At 38.6% G+C, this 18,366-nt stretch overlaps 1 protein-coding gene across 9 annotated transcripts in view; it reads left to right on the forward strand.

Annotated features, from left to right (window-relative positions):
• The window catches only part of PPP2R2B (protein phosphatase 2 regulatory subunit Bbeta), a 465,343-nt gene that overhangs the window by 228,018 nt on the left and 218,959 nt on the right, over positions 1–18,366 (forward strand). For 2 of the 9 annotated variants that reach the window (XM_079144776.1, XM_079144775.1), the window contains exon 2: positions 4,928–5,012. The exons of the other annotated variants lie outside the window; for them this stretch is intronic. In XM_079144776.1, coding sequence (XP_079000902.1) covers positions 4,976–5,012 — 37 coding nt within the window. In that variant the 5' untranslated portion in view covers positions 4,928–4,975. The remainder of the gene's footprint in view (positions 1–4,927; positions 5,013–18,366) is intronic. 9 annotated transcript variants of the gene reach the window in all.

Genomic DNA, 18,366 nt, shown 5'->3' on the forward strand with positions numbered 1-18,366 from the left:
AGTATTTATTAAGCAACTGAAACTTCATTCATGTTGTAGGGGTTGGTATATAATGAAATCAATAAAAAATATCTAAAATGTTATTAATATTGGCTATGGGGGGGAGGAAACACATAAGCAAAAAAAAAAAAAAGACTATATTTTAAAAGATAATTAAGGGAAGCCATATCCATGATTAAAAGTGTATATATAGTGTAATTGCTTTTATATGAAATTCTGTATGAGTACATAAAGAATTCTATGAAATAGATGGCTACTAAAATATTAATGATGGTTATATCAGGTTGATAAAATTTTAAGTAATTTCTACTATTTATCTTTATTTCCTCCAGTGTATGACAGTTATGAATAAGAACATACATTGTTTACATAATAACAATAAAGCTGTCACTGTGTTGAAAACAATTCATGGAAGGTCTACTATTGCAGAGGACAAGTCTCTGGATATCAATGTAGTAAATATTCACCTTAGTTCTTTTTTTACTTTGAATACACATTTCTAATCCTTCAAATGAAAATGAGTTTGAACCCTGGAAGAATAGTGGTAAGGATGCTAGGAACTGTCAAATTCTGTAGCAAGAATCCTTTTCAATGTCTTTTACCCAAAGGTGGGTGAAAGTGTTTTGGCAGTGAGCTTGGCCTTAGGTTCAGAACCCCTTTGGTCCTTGTCTCTTGGCTGAAAGAAGGGTAAGATGATATCTCAGCCAACCTTTTCATATGGGACCTGGGAAGGGTCTGGATGAGTCAGTGCAAATCAATTGTAATGATGGAAAACCCATTTAAGAAAAAATGTCCTAGAGCCAGCAGGTCAGAGCCAGCTCCTCTGCACAGGAAAGATCTCACAGTCTGTGTTTATTGACACAGAAGGTGGTTTTAATTACCCTGAAGGAATTTCTGGCATGTTCTGCCAAAGTCAGTCTTAAAATGTTTGATCAATGGATTAGTGACAACCAGACCTACTGGAGAGGTCTGTGCATGGGTGTAACTGTTTGAGAGCAGCATATTGCAGTATGGTTGTTAGTGACAGAGCATGGACACATTTTTCAGAGAAGCAGAAAAATGCCACCGTGCACTCATGCAATAATCTTGACTGTGGGAAGTATGGTGTGTTTTATGTCTGAAAAGCCTTGATTTTCTTCCTTGATTTCATGATCCAAGCAACTTGCATGGTTTCAGTGCCCTGAAAAGTAAACTTGGTAAGATGACCTTGAGCCAGAGTCAGAACAATTGATCAGCACTTTTCTAGCTCCACTACTAGTGGCTTGAAAGAATGAATATGCTTTTCTAAGTATAGGCCCAAGGAAAATGAATAGTTAGATTACCATAACCTTTGCTTCAGTTATACCTGTTGTTGGTGACCTACAAAATATTTTAAGAGAAGAACCAGAACAAGAAAAGTAGGATGATACTGCATCACAAACCATTATGATCCATCACAAATTGAGGGTTAATCATAGTCCAAGGTAAATGCAGTCATAAAAAGAATTGGTTTCCTGGATTTTCATGTCTTTGCTTTTGAATGGCTTGGTTGAATCCTTCTAACAGGTATAAAATCAGTTAAGATAGTATTCAATGTTGTCTTTATCCACCTCTCCAAGGTGAACTCCAGATAGAATTCTTTTTCCATACATAAAAATGTCCTTCACACTACCTCCTTTTACTACATATAGGACAAATTCTACTCTGATGTAGACAGGCAAGAGAAAATAACTTGGCACCCAAGAATTTGAATAGGAATCCAAGGCATCTTTGGCAAAACACACTGAGTCCTTCTTATTGAGCTACTAAGAGTATCTGTGTCTCGTTCATTGACATAGTGGGTTGGTGATGTTCCTCGTTGGCTTTCACAGAAAGGTGTGTCTGGCTATTTCGTACTAACAGGAGCTAATCTGGGGATTTGCCACATTCAGAAGGAAGTAAGGCCATTAGAAACAAATCCCCCTTAACTGTCAAAACAATTTAGCAAACAGTTCCACAGATGTTTTTGGTACTGCTGATAACTTTCAACTTTTTAAAGAATACTCCTTCCTCTTGCCTTTTAAGTTAATCTATTAGTAAACCAACTTGACTAAACAAGTTGATCCAAAATGGTCATCTTTGGAACAAGGAAGAAGTTACATCAAACAGTAATGCCATCTTACACTTGTGAAGAGCTTTTAGATTTCTGCAGTGTATTTTCACAGCTTTTATCTACTAGGTACAATGAACATGAAGACTGTTTTATTTATTCTCATTTCCTCAATAAGGAAATGGATCCATTGGAGTTGATCAACTTGCTTATGATCACATACCTAATTTATGGTAGAGAAAATACTTAGGTCAGACATTTTGATGCCTAAAACAGGGCTGTTTCCATGATACTACAAGACTAGATAAATCACCTCTCAATGACGTCCCAACTAGATGAAATCTCAGATTCTTGGAAAATGGTGCTCATTCTTGCCAAATTGCCACAAGATGGTGGCTACTGACACTCTTGGTATAAAGTTCTCTGGGTGGAGCAACTTTGTGTACTGTATCCTCTTTTTTCTTCTTCTAATTCCTGTTGGTTTGCTTTGGCATGTAATTTTGTGCCATGTCTTCGCCACCCCTCTCCAAACACTCACTTTTTCTCCTTCCTCTTCTCTCCTTCCTCTCTTTTCCTGCCCACTAGTGATCACTGTTCTATTTCACTTCTAAGAACTCAATTTTTTTTTTATTTCCACATGAGTGAGGACATGCAGTATTTATCTTTTTGTGCATGGTCCAAGCCCCTTGACTTTTGGGCTTGGGTACGAGATGCACTTTGTTGCTGAGATCATTGACCGTTACTATTACCAAATGGAATAGTCTTGGGGCCACATTTCTGGCCAGTGCTACAAGCCTCAAAGAGCTGAACTTTGGGATGGAGAAGCCAATGGAGTTGGTTCTATTTCATGGCTACACACTACACCCAAATATCTAACTCACAAATATCTGTTACTTGGAACAAGTAAGAAAACAGGTGTTCTAGACAGCTCTTCACAGAAACATAATGTGAGGGCGAGGAAGCTACATCTGATGCCTGGTTTTTACACAGTGTTTGTCTTTTGCCTTGTCTCCATTTCATTATGTGAGCAGTGAAATCTTTAGTAAGAATATAGGTTTATGAAATTATCAACCACAGCTTCCCATATGTAAAATAACAGTGATTTGCTGCTGTGGTGTTTGTGAGGATTGACACTACGGTTGTACCATGGCTAGTTGAGTCCCTCATGTGCATTGAACATTCAATAAGTAGTTGCTTGGTTGTTTGCCATATTTCTAGAATATTTAAATGGTCCTAAGTGTTATTTGCCCAGACCATATATTCTTCCTCCTCTCTTAATCCCTAGAGTTCAAAATTACATTAAAAGATATACTTATGTGGGTAAAGAACAGAGACTCGGTAAATGACTGGTTCTACCATTTACTAGTTCTGTGTCTTCAGACAAATTACTTAACCTCTCTAAGACCAAGTGCCCCATCTCTAAGATGAGGATGACAGTTCTGCACTTCATGAAGCCATTGTGAACACGAAACACAACAGTGCATGTAGTGTGCTCAGGACGGTCCCAGGTGCAAAGTGTGTAGTATTTGCTAAGTAATGTTAGGTTGTATTTTCATTTAAGTACAGTTATCTCTAAGTCTTAAAGTATAACATTTCTGTTGAAAGAAGTTGTTTTAACTACAAAACAACATGAATAAGTTAACACCCCAAGCTTAATCTTTGATCCAGTATCACTTCTGGCATGTAGTGATTTGATTCCTTTTAAATAATAACCTTTGGGGCTGGAATTTGTGAGAATCTAAGCCCACCACTGCCCATTTCTTTTTCTGATATTTTTTAGTTGTAGATGGACACAATACCTTTATTTAATTATGTGGTGTTGAGAATCAAACCCAGTGCCTCACACATGCTAGGCAAGTGCTCTACCACCCAACCACAACCCCAGCCCTCCCATTGCCCTTTTCTGAATATGAAATAAAACACTGAGGAAAGTAAAATCCATTATCTATTCAATGCAGCATCAGTAAGGTGGGTTTTAAAGGCAAGAGCTTTAAGTTATTAAAAATTAATGCCAGCAGGTTAATTATAAACCTCTTTCTGTGTTAATGGTATGTTGAAGCTTCCCATTAAGGCCTCATTTTGTTTTGCTTTTTACTTTTTAATCTTGCATTTTTTTTTGTTGTTTCTCCTTGTACTACTTTATTCAGAGCATACATCTGAACACTTTGAGAGCTTTCTCTTTTTTCCCTCAGCTGCTGGGGATTGAACCCCAGGCCTCCCACAATGCAGCTGTTTCTAATCAGTGAGATGATGTGTTCCTGCCTCTGAACAGTTCAGATGCACAAGCTGTTCTGCACCAGAACAGTCCCACAGGTTTCCCCCTTACTCCTAGCTCTGCCCTATAAAGCCAGACCCCAAATGTTTAGCTTCCTGCCACGGGGATCTCCTTTAGCTATGTGAAGACCCCTGGCCTCACCACTGCAGCCTCCACAGAACCCTAGCTGCATTCAATCCTTAATGTACACTGGAATCACCTGATTCGCTTGTTAACTACAAATTGTCAGGCACCACCCCTAGTTTCTGGTATAATTGGTCTGTGATGGGGCCTCGGAGGGCTTTCTCGGTTTCCTGGATGGTGCTGTTGCCCCCGCTGATCCAGAGCAACACCTTAAGAGCTGTTTACTCAATGTCCCCAAATTTCAGAGGGCAGTCCACCTCCAGTTGAGGGGACAGAGCACAGGAAGTTTTTGTGGTGTTGATTGTGTCCCCTCTGTAGCCTGGATTTTGGCAGGGCAGGACCACCTCACCTGGGCAGACTGTGGGGGGATGCGGGAAGTGTGTAAGTGCGCCTATATGTTGCCAAAAGTTGAAGCATCGCTACCTCCTGGAGTCTGGATCTGAACCCCGTGTTTGTCACAGGAGCCAAGGGAGAGCCTGAGACAGAGAGTAGTGGCACAATAATGAAGCATGAATTATCCAGATGAAAGCACCTATGGAAATAAAGGTATTAGTACTATTATTTATACTTACTGTTCTTGATAAAATAGCAATAAGGACGTGCTGCATAGTTCAATTGCTTAAGTTATTCCTTGAGACCCTAGTAAATTGATTCATATGATTAAAAGTTATTATACATGAAACTGGGTGCAGTGGGTCATGCCTATAATCCTAGGGGCTGGGGAGGCTGAGACAGAAGGATCACAAGTTTAAATGCCAGCCTCGGCAACTTAGGGTTGCTCAAAGCAAATTAGCAAGACCCTGTTTCTAAATAAAATATGAAAAAGGGGCTTGAAATATTGCTCAGTGGTTAGGTGCCCCTGTGTTCAATTCCTGCTACTGAAAAAAAAAAAAAAAAAGTTACACATGAGACATAGTTTGACTTATGGTTTTAAGAACTGAGAACATATTTTGACCAAAAATACATGGAGATGATAAATTATGACTGATTTTGAACTTACCAGGAGAGAGAACATTGGTTAGACAAAAGTGGAACCTGCTTTATTGATACTGGAGGGACATGTTGAATAGGCTAGTGAACTAGACAGGTATTAATTGCTTGAACAAAGAAAAAGGTTTGGGGCCAGGAGACAAAGATGTAGATAATATGGCCATCTTACTTTGTATATAATGAACAAAGAAAGAATCTCAATAAATGGGTAATTTTGAATGAGAAAGTCCACCTAGAAGTCACTGTAGGAAAAACAGTAACCATGAACCTGTATTAAATAATTGGAAACCCTCTCATGGTAACCCCTAAGCAGTTGCACCTGTTTGGCTAAACTGGCATGAAGACTTCAAACTGTATGTGGTAAAGCTATTTATCTTTGTGGTCTTCACATTTGGCTGTAAGTTTGGGTCCTGGGGGAAAATTTGTACGGAAGAACTGTATTTTGATTTAAGAAAAAGAATCATCAGAGATCCTCCCTAAAGGTAGAGTTTGTAATAGTGGTTGACACAAATGTTGAGACAAATGAAAGGATAAAACTCAGAAGCACTCCCTTTCAGAAAGGAATGGGGAAAATTTCCCAATAAATGTGTATCACAGGACGAGTGAAATCTAAAAGTGGTCAAAGACCAAAAAGGGAAGAAAAGCAAGGGCAGGTCTATGTGCTTGCATGTTTATACGTATATGTATGTATGTGTGTGTGTGTGTTTATATATACCCTCCATCAGCCTGTGGGGGGAAAAAGTGTCAGGCATTGATGTCCTGAAGGAGCCATGCAACCTTTTAACTTTCTATGTTTATGGTGGACTCCTTGCATATTATATATATACATATATAAAATTATATACAATTTTTTTTGGCAGTGCTAGGAATTAAACCCAGGGTCTCACACATGCTAAGGAAGAACTCTAACACTGAGTTACATTCTCAGTCCCCTCTCCATAATAGTTCTTATTGTGTTTTTTAAATATAAGATGATAAGAGACCACCAGGATTTACTTTTAAATAATACCTGGGTGTGTATATGGTATGAGGTGTAGTTCAGCTCTTCCCTGGCTATAGAAAATTTAAAATTTTTGTCTGACCTATTTTAATAAAGGCTTTGTATCTTTCGTAATTTCAATGTACCTTTTTGTTCATTTCATACCAACCAGTAACACTTTCAATGAATTCCAATATGATATTGATTGAGGATTTGCTTGGCTCTTGATGATGTTATTGTAATGGGATGAAACTGGAAAAGCTTGGAATGGATTTCCAACATTTGTGCCCCTTTTTCTTCCTTTATCAAGAGGGAAAGGAGGAGAAAGGATTGAAGTATTGTGTTACTTGGTCATATCTGTTATGTCAGACTCAAATTTTTAAAAAGCACATAATCTGCAAATAAAAAAGGGACTGTTGAGAGTTGGAATTTTGAAGCGCTTGTGAGGAAGAATGGCAAGAATGAATACCTACCTCTCACTGTACCTCATCAAACCCAAATGTTCCTGAAAAATCCTTTTAAAATACAAAGATAGTGCCCTTTCAAAATGCCAAGAAGTTGGTAACTATTAAAGTGTTATATGTCATTTAGTGAACAAATGTGAGGCATAAAATGAGCATGTGTGTGATAATAGAGTGTGAAGTGGCTTCAAAGGTATTTTTTTTCATAAGTTTAGCTACTTTCTTCAGAAGTGGACTCCTCTCAAATTTGGTTAAGATTGCCTTGAATTCTCAACATGGGATTGAGATTATTTAATAGCTGTATAAGGCTATCTCTGATTTCCCAAAATATGCCCTAATGAGAAATAGTACTTGAATATGCAGCAGCAGATTGGTAAGAAGAGAGTTTGGCATCTATTCTTTAATTCATTATTTGTTGAGCACCTACTTTAGTAATACCAGTAAATATTTATTGAGCTCTTATTATGTATTTAGGGTACTAAACCTATTGTAGCTTAACAGTCACCTTGTAAGGTAGGTACTGTAGTGTGTTTGCAAATGGGAAAACTGAAGCCTGGAAAGGTAAAGTAACTTGTTCAAGTTCCACCTGAAAGTTATTAGAAAGGCCAGGATTTGAAAATTAATAAGTTGGACTTTAGAGACTGCATTTTCCATCACTCCCTTACCATTCATAATCTTTTCCATAAGGTTCATATAAAGATGAACAGGATAACTGCTCTGCAAGGGCCTTTTGAATTGCATGGAACTCAATGTTGCCCCTGTCCTTATTGAGCTGAAGCAAGAGCCAAGGTGTTCAGAAGCCAGTCCAGGATAAAAAGTAAAAGTGCAGCTGATGCTATGTGGACTGCTATACTTGCCTTGTTAGAAATGCCTCTAATTTGATGGTTGCCATGCTAGTGTACTCATGAGTTCCCTGGGGGACTTTTTATGAGGCAACAGGACATTAGATGAGATGGATCATGAGCTTACTCCTAAGTGATATTTGTTAGAAATGGTTACTGCTCAAATAACTGGGTGCGGTGGTGCATGCCTATAGTTCCAGTGGCTTGGGAGTCTGAGGCAGGAGGATTGCAAGTTCAAAGCCAGCTCAGCAATTTAGCAAGACCCTGTCTCAAACTGGAGATGTGACTCTGTGCTTAAATGCCCCTGGGTTCAATCCCTAGTACCAAAAAAAAAAAAAAAAAAAAAATCTCAAACATTTCTGAAATTGGTAATCCCTGTTTTTCAGTCCATGCCCCTCTGTACTTCTCAGCACAAAGTGAATGGAGGTTTGGCAATTATCCAATTCTTTTTAAGAATCTTGGCTCCTAATATGAATAATCCAAAACTCCAATTGGACTTCTAAAAATTCTAGATTACCCAGTTGATATGTGTGTTCTGTACTCTGCCACCACTTTTCTTTGTAAAACCAGATAGACTTCCTGACCCTTCTGTTATTTCTCAAGGTGCTCCCTGCATTTATCTGGACTCTAATCAGTCATCATGCTGTGTGTTGAGGATGGTCTGCACTGGTACCACAGAAGCAGATCTGTGTTGCTGGCCAGTGCATCAGTCACTGGGAGTTACTGAGAATGATTGGAAAAAGGCAGTTGCACAATCTTTTGGCACAAAAATATACATCTCCTCTACAAAGGGAATGGCTGATTCTCCAGTACACAGAACAACAATGAACCAAAATAATGAAGTCTTCTGTGTCATAGTTCAATTCCAAAGGTTAATTGTTAGCTTGTTTTGTCTTGCTTAAGCCAGATAAGGGTTTTTTTTTTTTCCCCCTTTGAAAGCTTGACTGAGCTAGTGTGAAAGGCAAGGCTGTCATTCAGATGTACATGAAATGCAAACAGTTTTATGTATTAATGGTCACTAATGACCTGTAATCAAGCTATGATTTGTTAGGTTGAAAGCAAATTAGTTTTTTGTTCAGGAGTGTAAACAGAAGAATTTATCAATTTGTTGATTGTCCTTCTCCACCCGTCACAGTGGACTGAAGGATTAGTCTTGAGCTGTAGCACTTTGGGGCAGCTGGGGTCAGTTCCTGAGTCTCCCAGTTTCCTTGCTCCTCACAATCCTGCAACCTTAGTCAAAGTGGATGGAGAGGATACTATTCTTGGTGCCCTTTCTTTGTGATTTTTCTTCTTGATAAGATAGCAACTTCAGTTTTAATTTTCTCTTTTGACTTCACTCTGGCCTCATACTTCAACTGGCCACCTTTCTCAAAGCTTCACCATTCACTCAGCAAACATTTTAACACATAAATATTGAGGACCAGTGGAACTATAAATACTATCCTATACCTCAAGGTTCATAATGGTTATTGAGTCCTCACCCATGCTTTGTAAAATTTACATTCTCTATTTTGTGCATCACTACACCATGTGTTACTCATCCCTCAAACTGTTGAGATATGCATCTTGGAGAACAAGGATTTTGATCTTCTGGAGTTCATAAGAACTGTCAATAAGCTGGGGGCTGTGGTGCATGCCTGTAGTCCCAGCAGCTTGGGAGGCCAAGGCAGGAGGATTACAAGTTCAAAGCCAGTCTCAGCAAAAGTGAGATGCTAAGCAACTCAGTGAGACCCTCTCTCTAAATAAAATACAAATTAGGACTGGGACTGTAGCTCAGTGGTCAATGCCCCTGAGTTCAACCCCCAGTACCCAAAAAAAAAAAAAAAGAAAACAAAAAAAACCCCCAAAAACTATCAATAAAGGAGAAGGGGAAGTACTGGGGAATAGTACTGACCAAATTATATTTTATATTGTGTGGATGTACAAATGTGGAGTAATTAATACCACCATTATATATAATTGTAATGCACTAATTAAAAAAAATGGGGAAAAACTAGCAATGGAAATGTCAAGAAGTTATAATGACTCCCTGTGATATCTAGACCTTATTTCCTGGTTGTTTATTTAAGAAAATACATACATTTAAATGCTATGGAAAATGACAGTAACGTATAAAATCCTTTACTTCTTCATGAAGTTAAAAGGAAATATTCTGAACTACTTGGTACGATGAAGCAATAAGAATGCAGGTTAGCCCAGTGTGGCATTTGGATCAGTTAAGATCATGATGAAATAATAGAATGATCTTGCTCATACAGAACAGGATTTCTTTCCTTTTAATCACTAATAACAATCAGCAATGATGCTGTATGCTTGTTAGTGTATTGGCTCTCTCCTCCATTTGAAGGTAAGAGCCTTTCTCCCTTAGCACGTACGTAATCCTCTAAAAGTACCTGGTGTGTAACAACTATGCTCAGTAAATAGTTATTGAATGTTAAATGAAATTGGGCCCAATGATTTCAGCTTATAAACCAGCATAGTATTTGAGCATTGTGAAATAAAGCAAAATTACTTGATAACAGTGATCTTAAAGGATAGAACCTGGCCACCAATGAGTACCATCCCATCAGTGGTTGATCCCTACATGCCATTTCCACATAATTCATTTCAACACATTAATGGCCCATACAGTAAATAAAGATCTCCTGTTTCTTTGGAAACTACCAAAGCCTAGCAGCAATATTTCTTATACTCATCTCTATGGTAACCAATCAAATTTCTGGTGTGAAATAACATACTCCTCAGAATACAAAGAAGAGTGAGTTCTAACGCTCAGGAAAACCTTGACAACACGGTGGGTGGATGCTGGTGATTCGCTCATTTAGTAGATATTTACTGGGCATTTACTGTGTGCCAGGCATGGAGCTAGGTACCAGGAACACAGAGTGGCAAGGCCCTCTGGGAAAATACATTAATCAAAGAATAACAAGGACAAATGTGCAACTGTGACAAATTCGTTCAAGGAAGAGTTCGTGGTGCCATGATGGTGTGTAGTAAGAGGGCTGGTCAGGCAGGGAAGGCTTCCCTGGAGAAGGGACAACCAGACAGAGGAAACCACATGTATAAGGGGCCTAGAGTGCAGTAGAACACGTGTGTTCAGGGAAGTGCAAGGTGGCCCTATGGCTTGAGTTCCTGCAGGGTGGGCATTAATCAGAAGCCACGTCCTGCAGAGCCTTGAAGATATGTGAATTCTTTCTGCTTTTCAGGGTAGGAGTAAAAAGAAACTGTTAAAATATTTAAATGTGTGGAGGATGAGTAGTGATCAGATTTGTTTTTCAAAAAAGATCATTCTGGCTGCACTGCAAAAATAGATTGGAAAGGGTGTCGAAGAGGTTTAAGGAGACAAGTGATTTGTTCATATGAAAATGACATGGAATGTGCATAATATATGCCCATGTGAAGCAGTCCCTGTGTAAAGCACGTGCCTTGCAAGAGATTCAGGATGAGCTCCTTCACGGTATAGCATAGATCTCTTGAAATTTCCTCTGTGTCATGCACACGCACTTATCCAGACATAAATTAGCATCATTAATGCAGAGTGTCATTGGAGCCCAGCTTCCCTTCTAGCGGATTCATCACGTTAGCACCTTTCCCTTTGTACTTCACCCTCTGCCTTCAAAGCCTGTTCTCAGGTCTTATTTTCCTTCCCAGAAGTGTGAGATTGGTTTTTCTGCTGGGCTGTTAAAGTGATCCTCCACTTAAGAGTCTAATCTGCCATGGCTTTGTGCCTGTTTGTCAGGAACTTCGAGAACGTATTGTTCAGGGTAGGGGCTCTATTTTGACAATGATTATGCCTATTATCTATTTTAATAAATGTAAATTGCTGTGGAGAAACAAACCATTTTATGCCACTTGAATCCTTTTCAGGGAAGACTGAATCCTTTTTGCATGGCTTAGATGTATTACTGTCATTTTCCCTTCACTGGGTTGAATAAAAACACTTAAATCAGACCTTTGTTAGTGCACCCTCTTGTACTGTTGCCCTGATAAATTGTTGTGATTTTAGTCTTTGAAATCTATATTTTGTAACATTTGCAAATTTATGTGTAGTCCCTTTCAGAATTGAGATTATGGGATAAACTCAATACCAGGCCAACATATACATTATATGTTCCAAGCATTGTACTTGGGATATGGCAGTGAACAAGGTACCAATTCTGCCCATAAAAACTGACAGTCATTTCTCACTGTTGGAGTGGGAATTTATAGATAAATAAGTAAGGGGAGGAAGCCAGAATGACCCGTGTGGTTATGAGTTGCAGATGCCATGTTTATATAGACGAAGGTGACTACATATAGAAATGTGTCAAAAGGATGCAGAAACACAAGTAAAAGAGCCCCAATGGCCAAAGAACAACAGTTTGAGCAATAACATAAAATTAGATTATTTCCCAAAGTATAAAGTAAATATTCATACTGATATAAGTATATGAAAAATACATTAATAAATGCAGCAGGGGAGAAATAGTATCCCATGCAGAAGAACTCCAAATAAATTATGTAGGTAACATACCTTCAAGGAGCGCAGTCAATGGGCATCTTTCCCACTGCTTCAGTGTAAACTGTTCCCAGTGACTTCTAGGTCAGCATGAACACAAGTCGTGTTGATAGTAGGTACTTGATGGACATGATGTGATGAAGATGGCACTTTGTTTTGTGGGCTGCAATCCTGGGAACAGCATCAAGTGAATCCCAAAAGGAGCATCCTACACTATACCTGCCTGGTGTTCTTCAAAGCTGTCAAGATCAGAGCAGGGAAAGTCTGAGAAACTCACAGCCAAGAGGAGGCTAAGGAGACATGACAACCAAGGGCTGTGTACATGGGGTTCTAGAACAGAAAAAGGACATTAGGTAAAAACTAAGGAAAGCTGAATAAACACTGGCTTTAGTTAAAATAACTATGTGTCAATATTGGTTCATTAATTATAACCAGTGTACCACAGTAACATAAGATGTTCATAATAGGAGAAACTTTGCAAGAGGTATGCAAGAGTTTTTTGTTTTACAGTACTGGGGATTGAACCCAGGGGCACTTTACCACTGAGCTGCATCCCCAGCCCTTTTCATTTTGATGCAGGTACACGCTAAGTTGCTGAGACTGTCCTTGAATTTGCAATCCTCCTGCCTCAGTCTAAGTCACTGGGATTACAGGTGTGCACCTGTACCAGTTCTTTATACTATTTAATTTTCTGTTAATCTAATACTTCTTATAACTAAAATCTGTTTAAGTAAAACAAAGAGCTGGAGGTTCCAGTCAAATGGGAGATGTCAACAAGTCAGTAGGCAGTTGTAATACAAGTGTAATGACAGAATTATGCACATGATGGGACATCAAGTGGGTTTTTAAAATTCTGACTTGACCATGATGGGTGAGTTATTTAACCTGGGTAAATTTCTATTCCCTCATCTCTAAAATGAAGACTATACCTGCCACAAGTCATTAGAGGCTGTAAAGTCAAACCTCAGAAGCCCAAACCTTCAGCTATGGAGCTGGGTGATTTACTAAATCCATCTGGGCTTCAGTTCCCTGTTGGTAAATAGGATAATAATAGTACCTACCTCCGAGAGATGCCCTGAGGTCTGGGATAATGTATGTGCACTTCTTAGAACAAGCCCAAACACATAGTGCTTAGGTAAACATAAGCTTCAGCTGTGCCTGTCTTTGCACAGGTTTGTGGCAAGGATTCAGTGGGAGAATCATGGAGTGAGCTTAGGGCATGCTTGGAGTCAGGCATGTTTGCTTGCAGTGTATATCCACCCTGATAGACCTCAGCCCTATAACAGCAAGGTACAGGTTTCTGGAGGACAGAGGTGTCTTCCTATTGAATCCCATGCACTACACCCTGGCCTCCTTCTCTACCCCTAAAAGGAGAATAGAGTAGGAGTTGATTAGGTGAGAGGGGGTGATGGGCGTGGGCTCCGACAGAAGAAGCAAAGTTCAAAAGCATGGGAAGCATTGTCACCTCTACAGAACTGCAACAAATTCCAAAGGTATAGAGTGTGGAGCATAGGGAGGGAATAATCAGTGAAAGTAGGCAGGAGAGGTGAGCAGGACCCATATTGTATGAGCAATGGCAGATTGGATAAAGGAGCTAGGTTTTTTCTGAGGTCAGTAGAAAACTATAGGCATTTTTAAGCAAAATGGTAATGGGTAAGACTTGGACTCTAGAATGATCACTCTGGCTATTGTGGGGAGCAGGGTAAGTGAGTTTGAATGGAAGACTAGTTAGGAAGTTGTTTCAGTTGTACAGATAGAAGGTCATGGTACCCTAAATTATGACCCTGTAGGTGGAATTAAAGGATTTGCAAACAATGACCCTCAAGTTGTGTGAAAATCTTTTCCACCCCAAGAGACTGAGTATTATAGTTTATACCTGGGAAATTTCTTAAAATTTGCATGAGATAAAAATAATGTAGATGATATAAAAAAATTTTAAAGTAGCTTTGAGACTTCCATATGTTCCATTATAGGTGGATTAAAAAAAGAGCCATAGCATAAAAATGTTGTTGACTACATAATGTTGAGGGTCAGACTATTATTATAGACCAGCATCACCCAATAGAAATGTAATACAAACCACATAGGGAGTTTGAATTTTCCAGTAACTTCATAAGAAAATAAAGTTCATAAATTAATTTTAATACATTAAAATGTCATTTCATTATGGAGTTGAAATAAAAAGTGAAATGTTTTATGTTCTTTTTCTCATATTGAGGTTTAAAATCTTAGTGTATAGTTTACATTTATGTCACAGCTCAAACTGGCCTCATTTCAACATGCATTAGTGACCTGTGGTTACTGGCTGCTGTATTGGGTAGTGCAGGTTTGGAGCTCCCAAACTTAGTAAAAAAATTCTTTTAGATTTATACTTGCTAGAGAAATCTTTATAAAATAAGCAAACCAAATTTGTACTTTATTACAAGCACATGGGAGACAAAATTTACTACTCATACTCCACTTGCCTATTTCTTTCCCTGTGGTAAGTACTTATTGAAAGCCCATTATATGGTAATGGAACAGCATCCACACCAGCCCCATTTCTTGTTTATACGCTGGAGTTCTAATTGTGAACACACATGGTGTCTAGCCTCCATGAAGCTTATAAATTTGTGAAAGAAACGTGTACAAACAGAACCCCCAAAACCCAGAAAATGAAATCATGATAAATTATGCTGTGATGGAAACAAATGAGGCTAAGCATGGCAGATTGGCTCTTGATAATTTCAGTGGCAGTGGCTGGCACAAGCTGAGAAGTAAAGGGAAAAATGAGTCAGGCACACAAAGAATGGCAGAGGGGTATCAAGTCATAGCACAGGCTAATGGTAAAAATTCAGACCAGTGAAAGTTGAAGAAACAAAGTTCATTCTGCTACCTCAGTGTTTTTTTAATGAGAAAAAGGCTGGAATAAGATAGCAAATGTTATGGGAAGACAATTTAATGATCTATAGATGAAAGTGCTAAAATGGAAAAAGTGCGTATAGTAAACCCAACTGGCTTTGTGGAATGACTCTTTATAGTGGAATTGCATGTTTTCAGTGTCTTAAAGTGCTTTCTGAACAGAATCGTATATTTGTTTCCAAAAATTAAGTTGCACAGACTAGAGCTAGGCATGCAGGTCTTTTGCCCTACCTGTGGCTTCTGGTTTTCTGTAAGTAACTGTTGCTGAAATGAGTACTGGTAGATGTACAGTAACATCCTGCCAGGGGTCCTGCAGTGGCTCGTGTGGGTGGAGACTGAGTAAGGATCCAGGGAGGCCAGGAGAGAAAATGACATTTTGGAATCTTCAGTATGTTTTAAAAATCATTCATGTGGTCATAATAACTGTAAGGTAGATAAAGCAAGCAACGCCATACCCAAGCTATAGAATAAACTAAGGCTTTGAGAAGTGGAAGTTAGTGTGTGAGTAAAATAGACAATGAGATCATATTTTCCTACCTTTCAGTCTCCTTCTGATCCTACAGCAATCTGTTACAAGTCCCCTGTCTTAAGAATGCATAAAACAGAACCTGAGTTTGTTTGGAATACATTTTCCTTGGGACCATTTGTAACCTAATCTCCTCTATTCTATCAGGGTGGGTTAGTTTTAGAATCTCCCTTATTAAAACAATTTGATTAAAAGTTCCAAAGTAACAGGGTTTATGTACTTCTCCTTATATAGTGCTCAGTAAACAACAAAATGTCACTAGGCAATAAATACAAAGTGATACAATCAAGACCATTATTCACCAAGTCTGACAAATGAATAATTTTTAGGCATTGGAACAGGAAAAATCTGCATTTGAAAATTATCTAAATATAATTTATTTATTAAGAAGTATAAAAGCCAAACTTGCAAGTTAGTACTTGGTTGTTGTTAGGAGGTAAGAAACACTGGAATATTCAAATTTGTCTTTCTTTTTTCTTTTTCTTTAATTATGATTGGAGTGCAGTCATTTGAAGTGATATAAATAGAAAATTGACCCTGACAGATTTAGAATACAGGTTCTTCAACTCTTGGGGGATGGTGGGAGTAGGGAGGCATCATGGAACCCCTTGAGAAGTTGATGACAGCTGTGGAAAAATGCTAAGAAAGCCATGAATACACCAGTAAGCCACATGATTTCAGAGAGACCATAGGTCCCTTCCTCAAAGGCTGATCAAGAACTTCTTGTCTAGAAGATTGAAGGTTTGGTTGCACAAATGTGCAGAGCTTCACTGCAGATCAGTGTGCCATCCATAAGGGGAGCATTGTGAATTCCGTGCCAACAGTGGAGTGTGGTTGTTCTGGCTTCGCGGTGATGTGCTCAGGGAGAAGGGATGAAGTCCCATCTCAGAGGAGACACCTCTGAGGTTGCCTAGTCCAAATATGATTTAGAATTTTAAAATCTTTCTCACATCAAACCTCTTTATTACTAGTCTTTATTACTACCTCTTTATTACTATTCCATTTCCAGAATTTACTCTTACCCAAGAATAGTTAATGTTGTCTTTGAATGAGATGGAACCCGAGTAAAATCTGTACTAGGAATAGCAGATGAGTTCAGAGAGCACTACATGCTTTCTGACAGGGAAGGCATCAGTACATCTAGCTGCTGCTTTGAGTTTTGACACACTTGATCATTATGTGCAGGAAGAATAAAAGATGTTGGTTAGTCTTCCTTAAACGTCAAAGGTTTTGGCCCAAATGTTCCCCCACCCTGCACACAAGCTTTCATTGACTATATCATCTCTTCTGAGTCCCTGCATTAGAAACTCTAGTTTATAATTTAATGCTTACAATGCAGCATGTGTCCACTATTGTTTAATGCATGCTTGTCTTGTTTCTTCTCCTGGTTTAGCCTCCCTGAGGGCAGTCACTCGCTCTCTCCCACTGGAGAGTAAGCTTCCTTAGATTAGGAACACATTACACCAATCCCATCCCAATGTCTCTCACATCATGGGCAATGAATAGATTATTTTGAATTTGCAGTTCTGATATTTCAGCATTTTTTATAATTCTGATTTCTGGGCTATGTATACTCTACTTGCTGGGTGGTAATTGGAAAGAAGAGCAGTTTATTTTTGTTTTGCATAACTCCAATTTGGAATCCAAATAGGACTCTTGGGAAAGACAAGATCTGGGAATGATTTTTGAAATCTGAGTGTCATGACTGATGGACCTCTAAAAACACTTTGGGTATTTTCGTGTAGATTTATGAAACTGTTTGCTGACTTTATTTTTAGTTATGTAGTAGAGCTATGCTTTTAAATCACAAGTTGGCTTAAAGGAGAGATTAATATGATTATTCTGAAGATGAGGAAAAGGCACTAGGATTTGTTGAGCACTGCTATACACTAGGTACTAGTCTTTGCAATTTTACACATTTAATTTTCTCTTTTTTTTCTCATATTTTCTCATTTAATTATCACAATAGCTTATGCAAATGTACTTGTATTTTCTTTTGTGAAAACAGATTCCAAGGGATTATTAACTTGAACTTGAAGCTCTGTGAAGACAAAGTGCTTGACAGAGGAGTCATTCAGTTATGAGTTTATGCTTATCTAAGGGGATTTCAGGCAGCGATTGATCAGACTGAGTCCAAAGCTGTTGGTGTTTGAAGCCCATCCTTTTTCCACTTCTGCCTCTCCTCTAAATAGAAACTCTGGTAGAGAAAAACAGAATCAACATTATTAGCTTTTCATTACAGCTTTTTCAGTTCAGGCTAAATAAGACTCAAGTTTTCAACATTTGGCCCCAAACATTATTTTCCTCTGCCTGTACTATTTGCCCAGAGACGATGCTAAAGATAAACATGACTTCCTGGCAAGAATTCAGAACAATAGTGTCAGAACATGTTCTTCCTGATACCCTAAGGAAGTAAAAAGAACTGTTTGGAGAGAAGGGTGAACAAAGTTGCAGAAATGGTGACACTCTTTGTATTCTGTTCTGCCCACCCCCAGGGTGCCGGGTGGTGGGTAGTGGTTGTCGAGACAGCACCAAGAAGCCTGAAAATTAGAAATGTATTGTGTTTTCATCACTCCAGTTTGCAGATTTGTTTTCAGTGAAATCCTGGTTGTCCAAGTAGCTGGTGATTACTTAACAGGGTCGATAAGATGTAATAAAGTCTTAATTTTAAATAAAAATGAAAAAATATTATTTGCATAAAGA

This window comes from Sciurus vulgaris (genome assembly GCF_902686455.1).
Source record: "Sciurus vulgaris genome assembly, chromosome: 6".
Classification (NCBI taxonomy): Eukaryota; Metazoa; Chordata; class Mammalia; order Rodentia; family Sciuridae; genus Sciurus; species Sciurus vulgaris.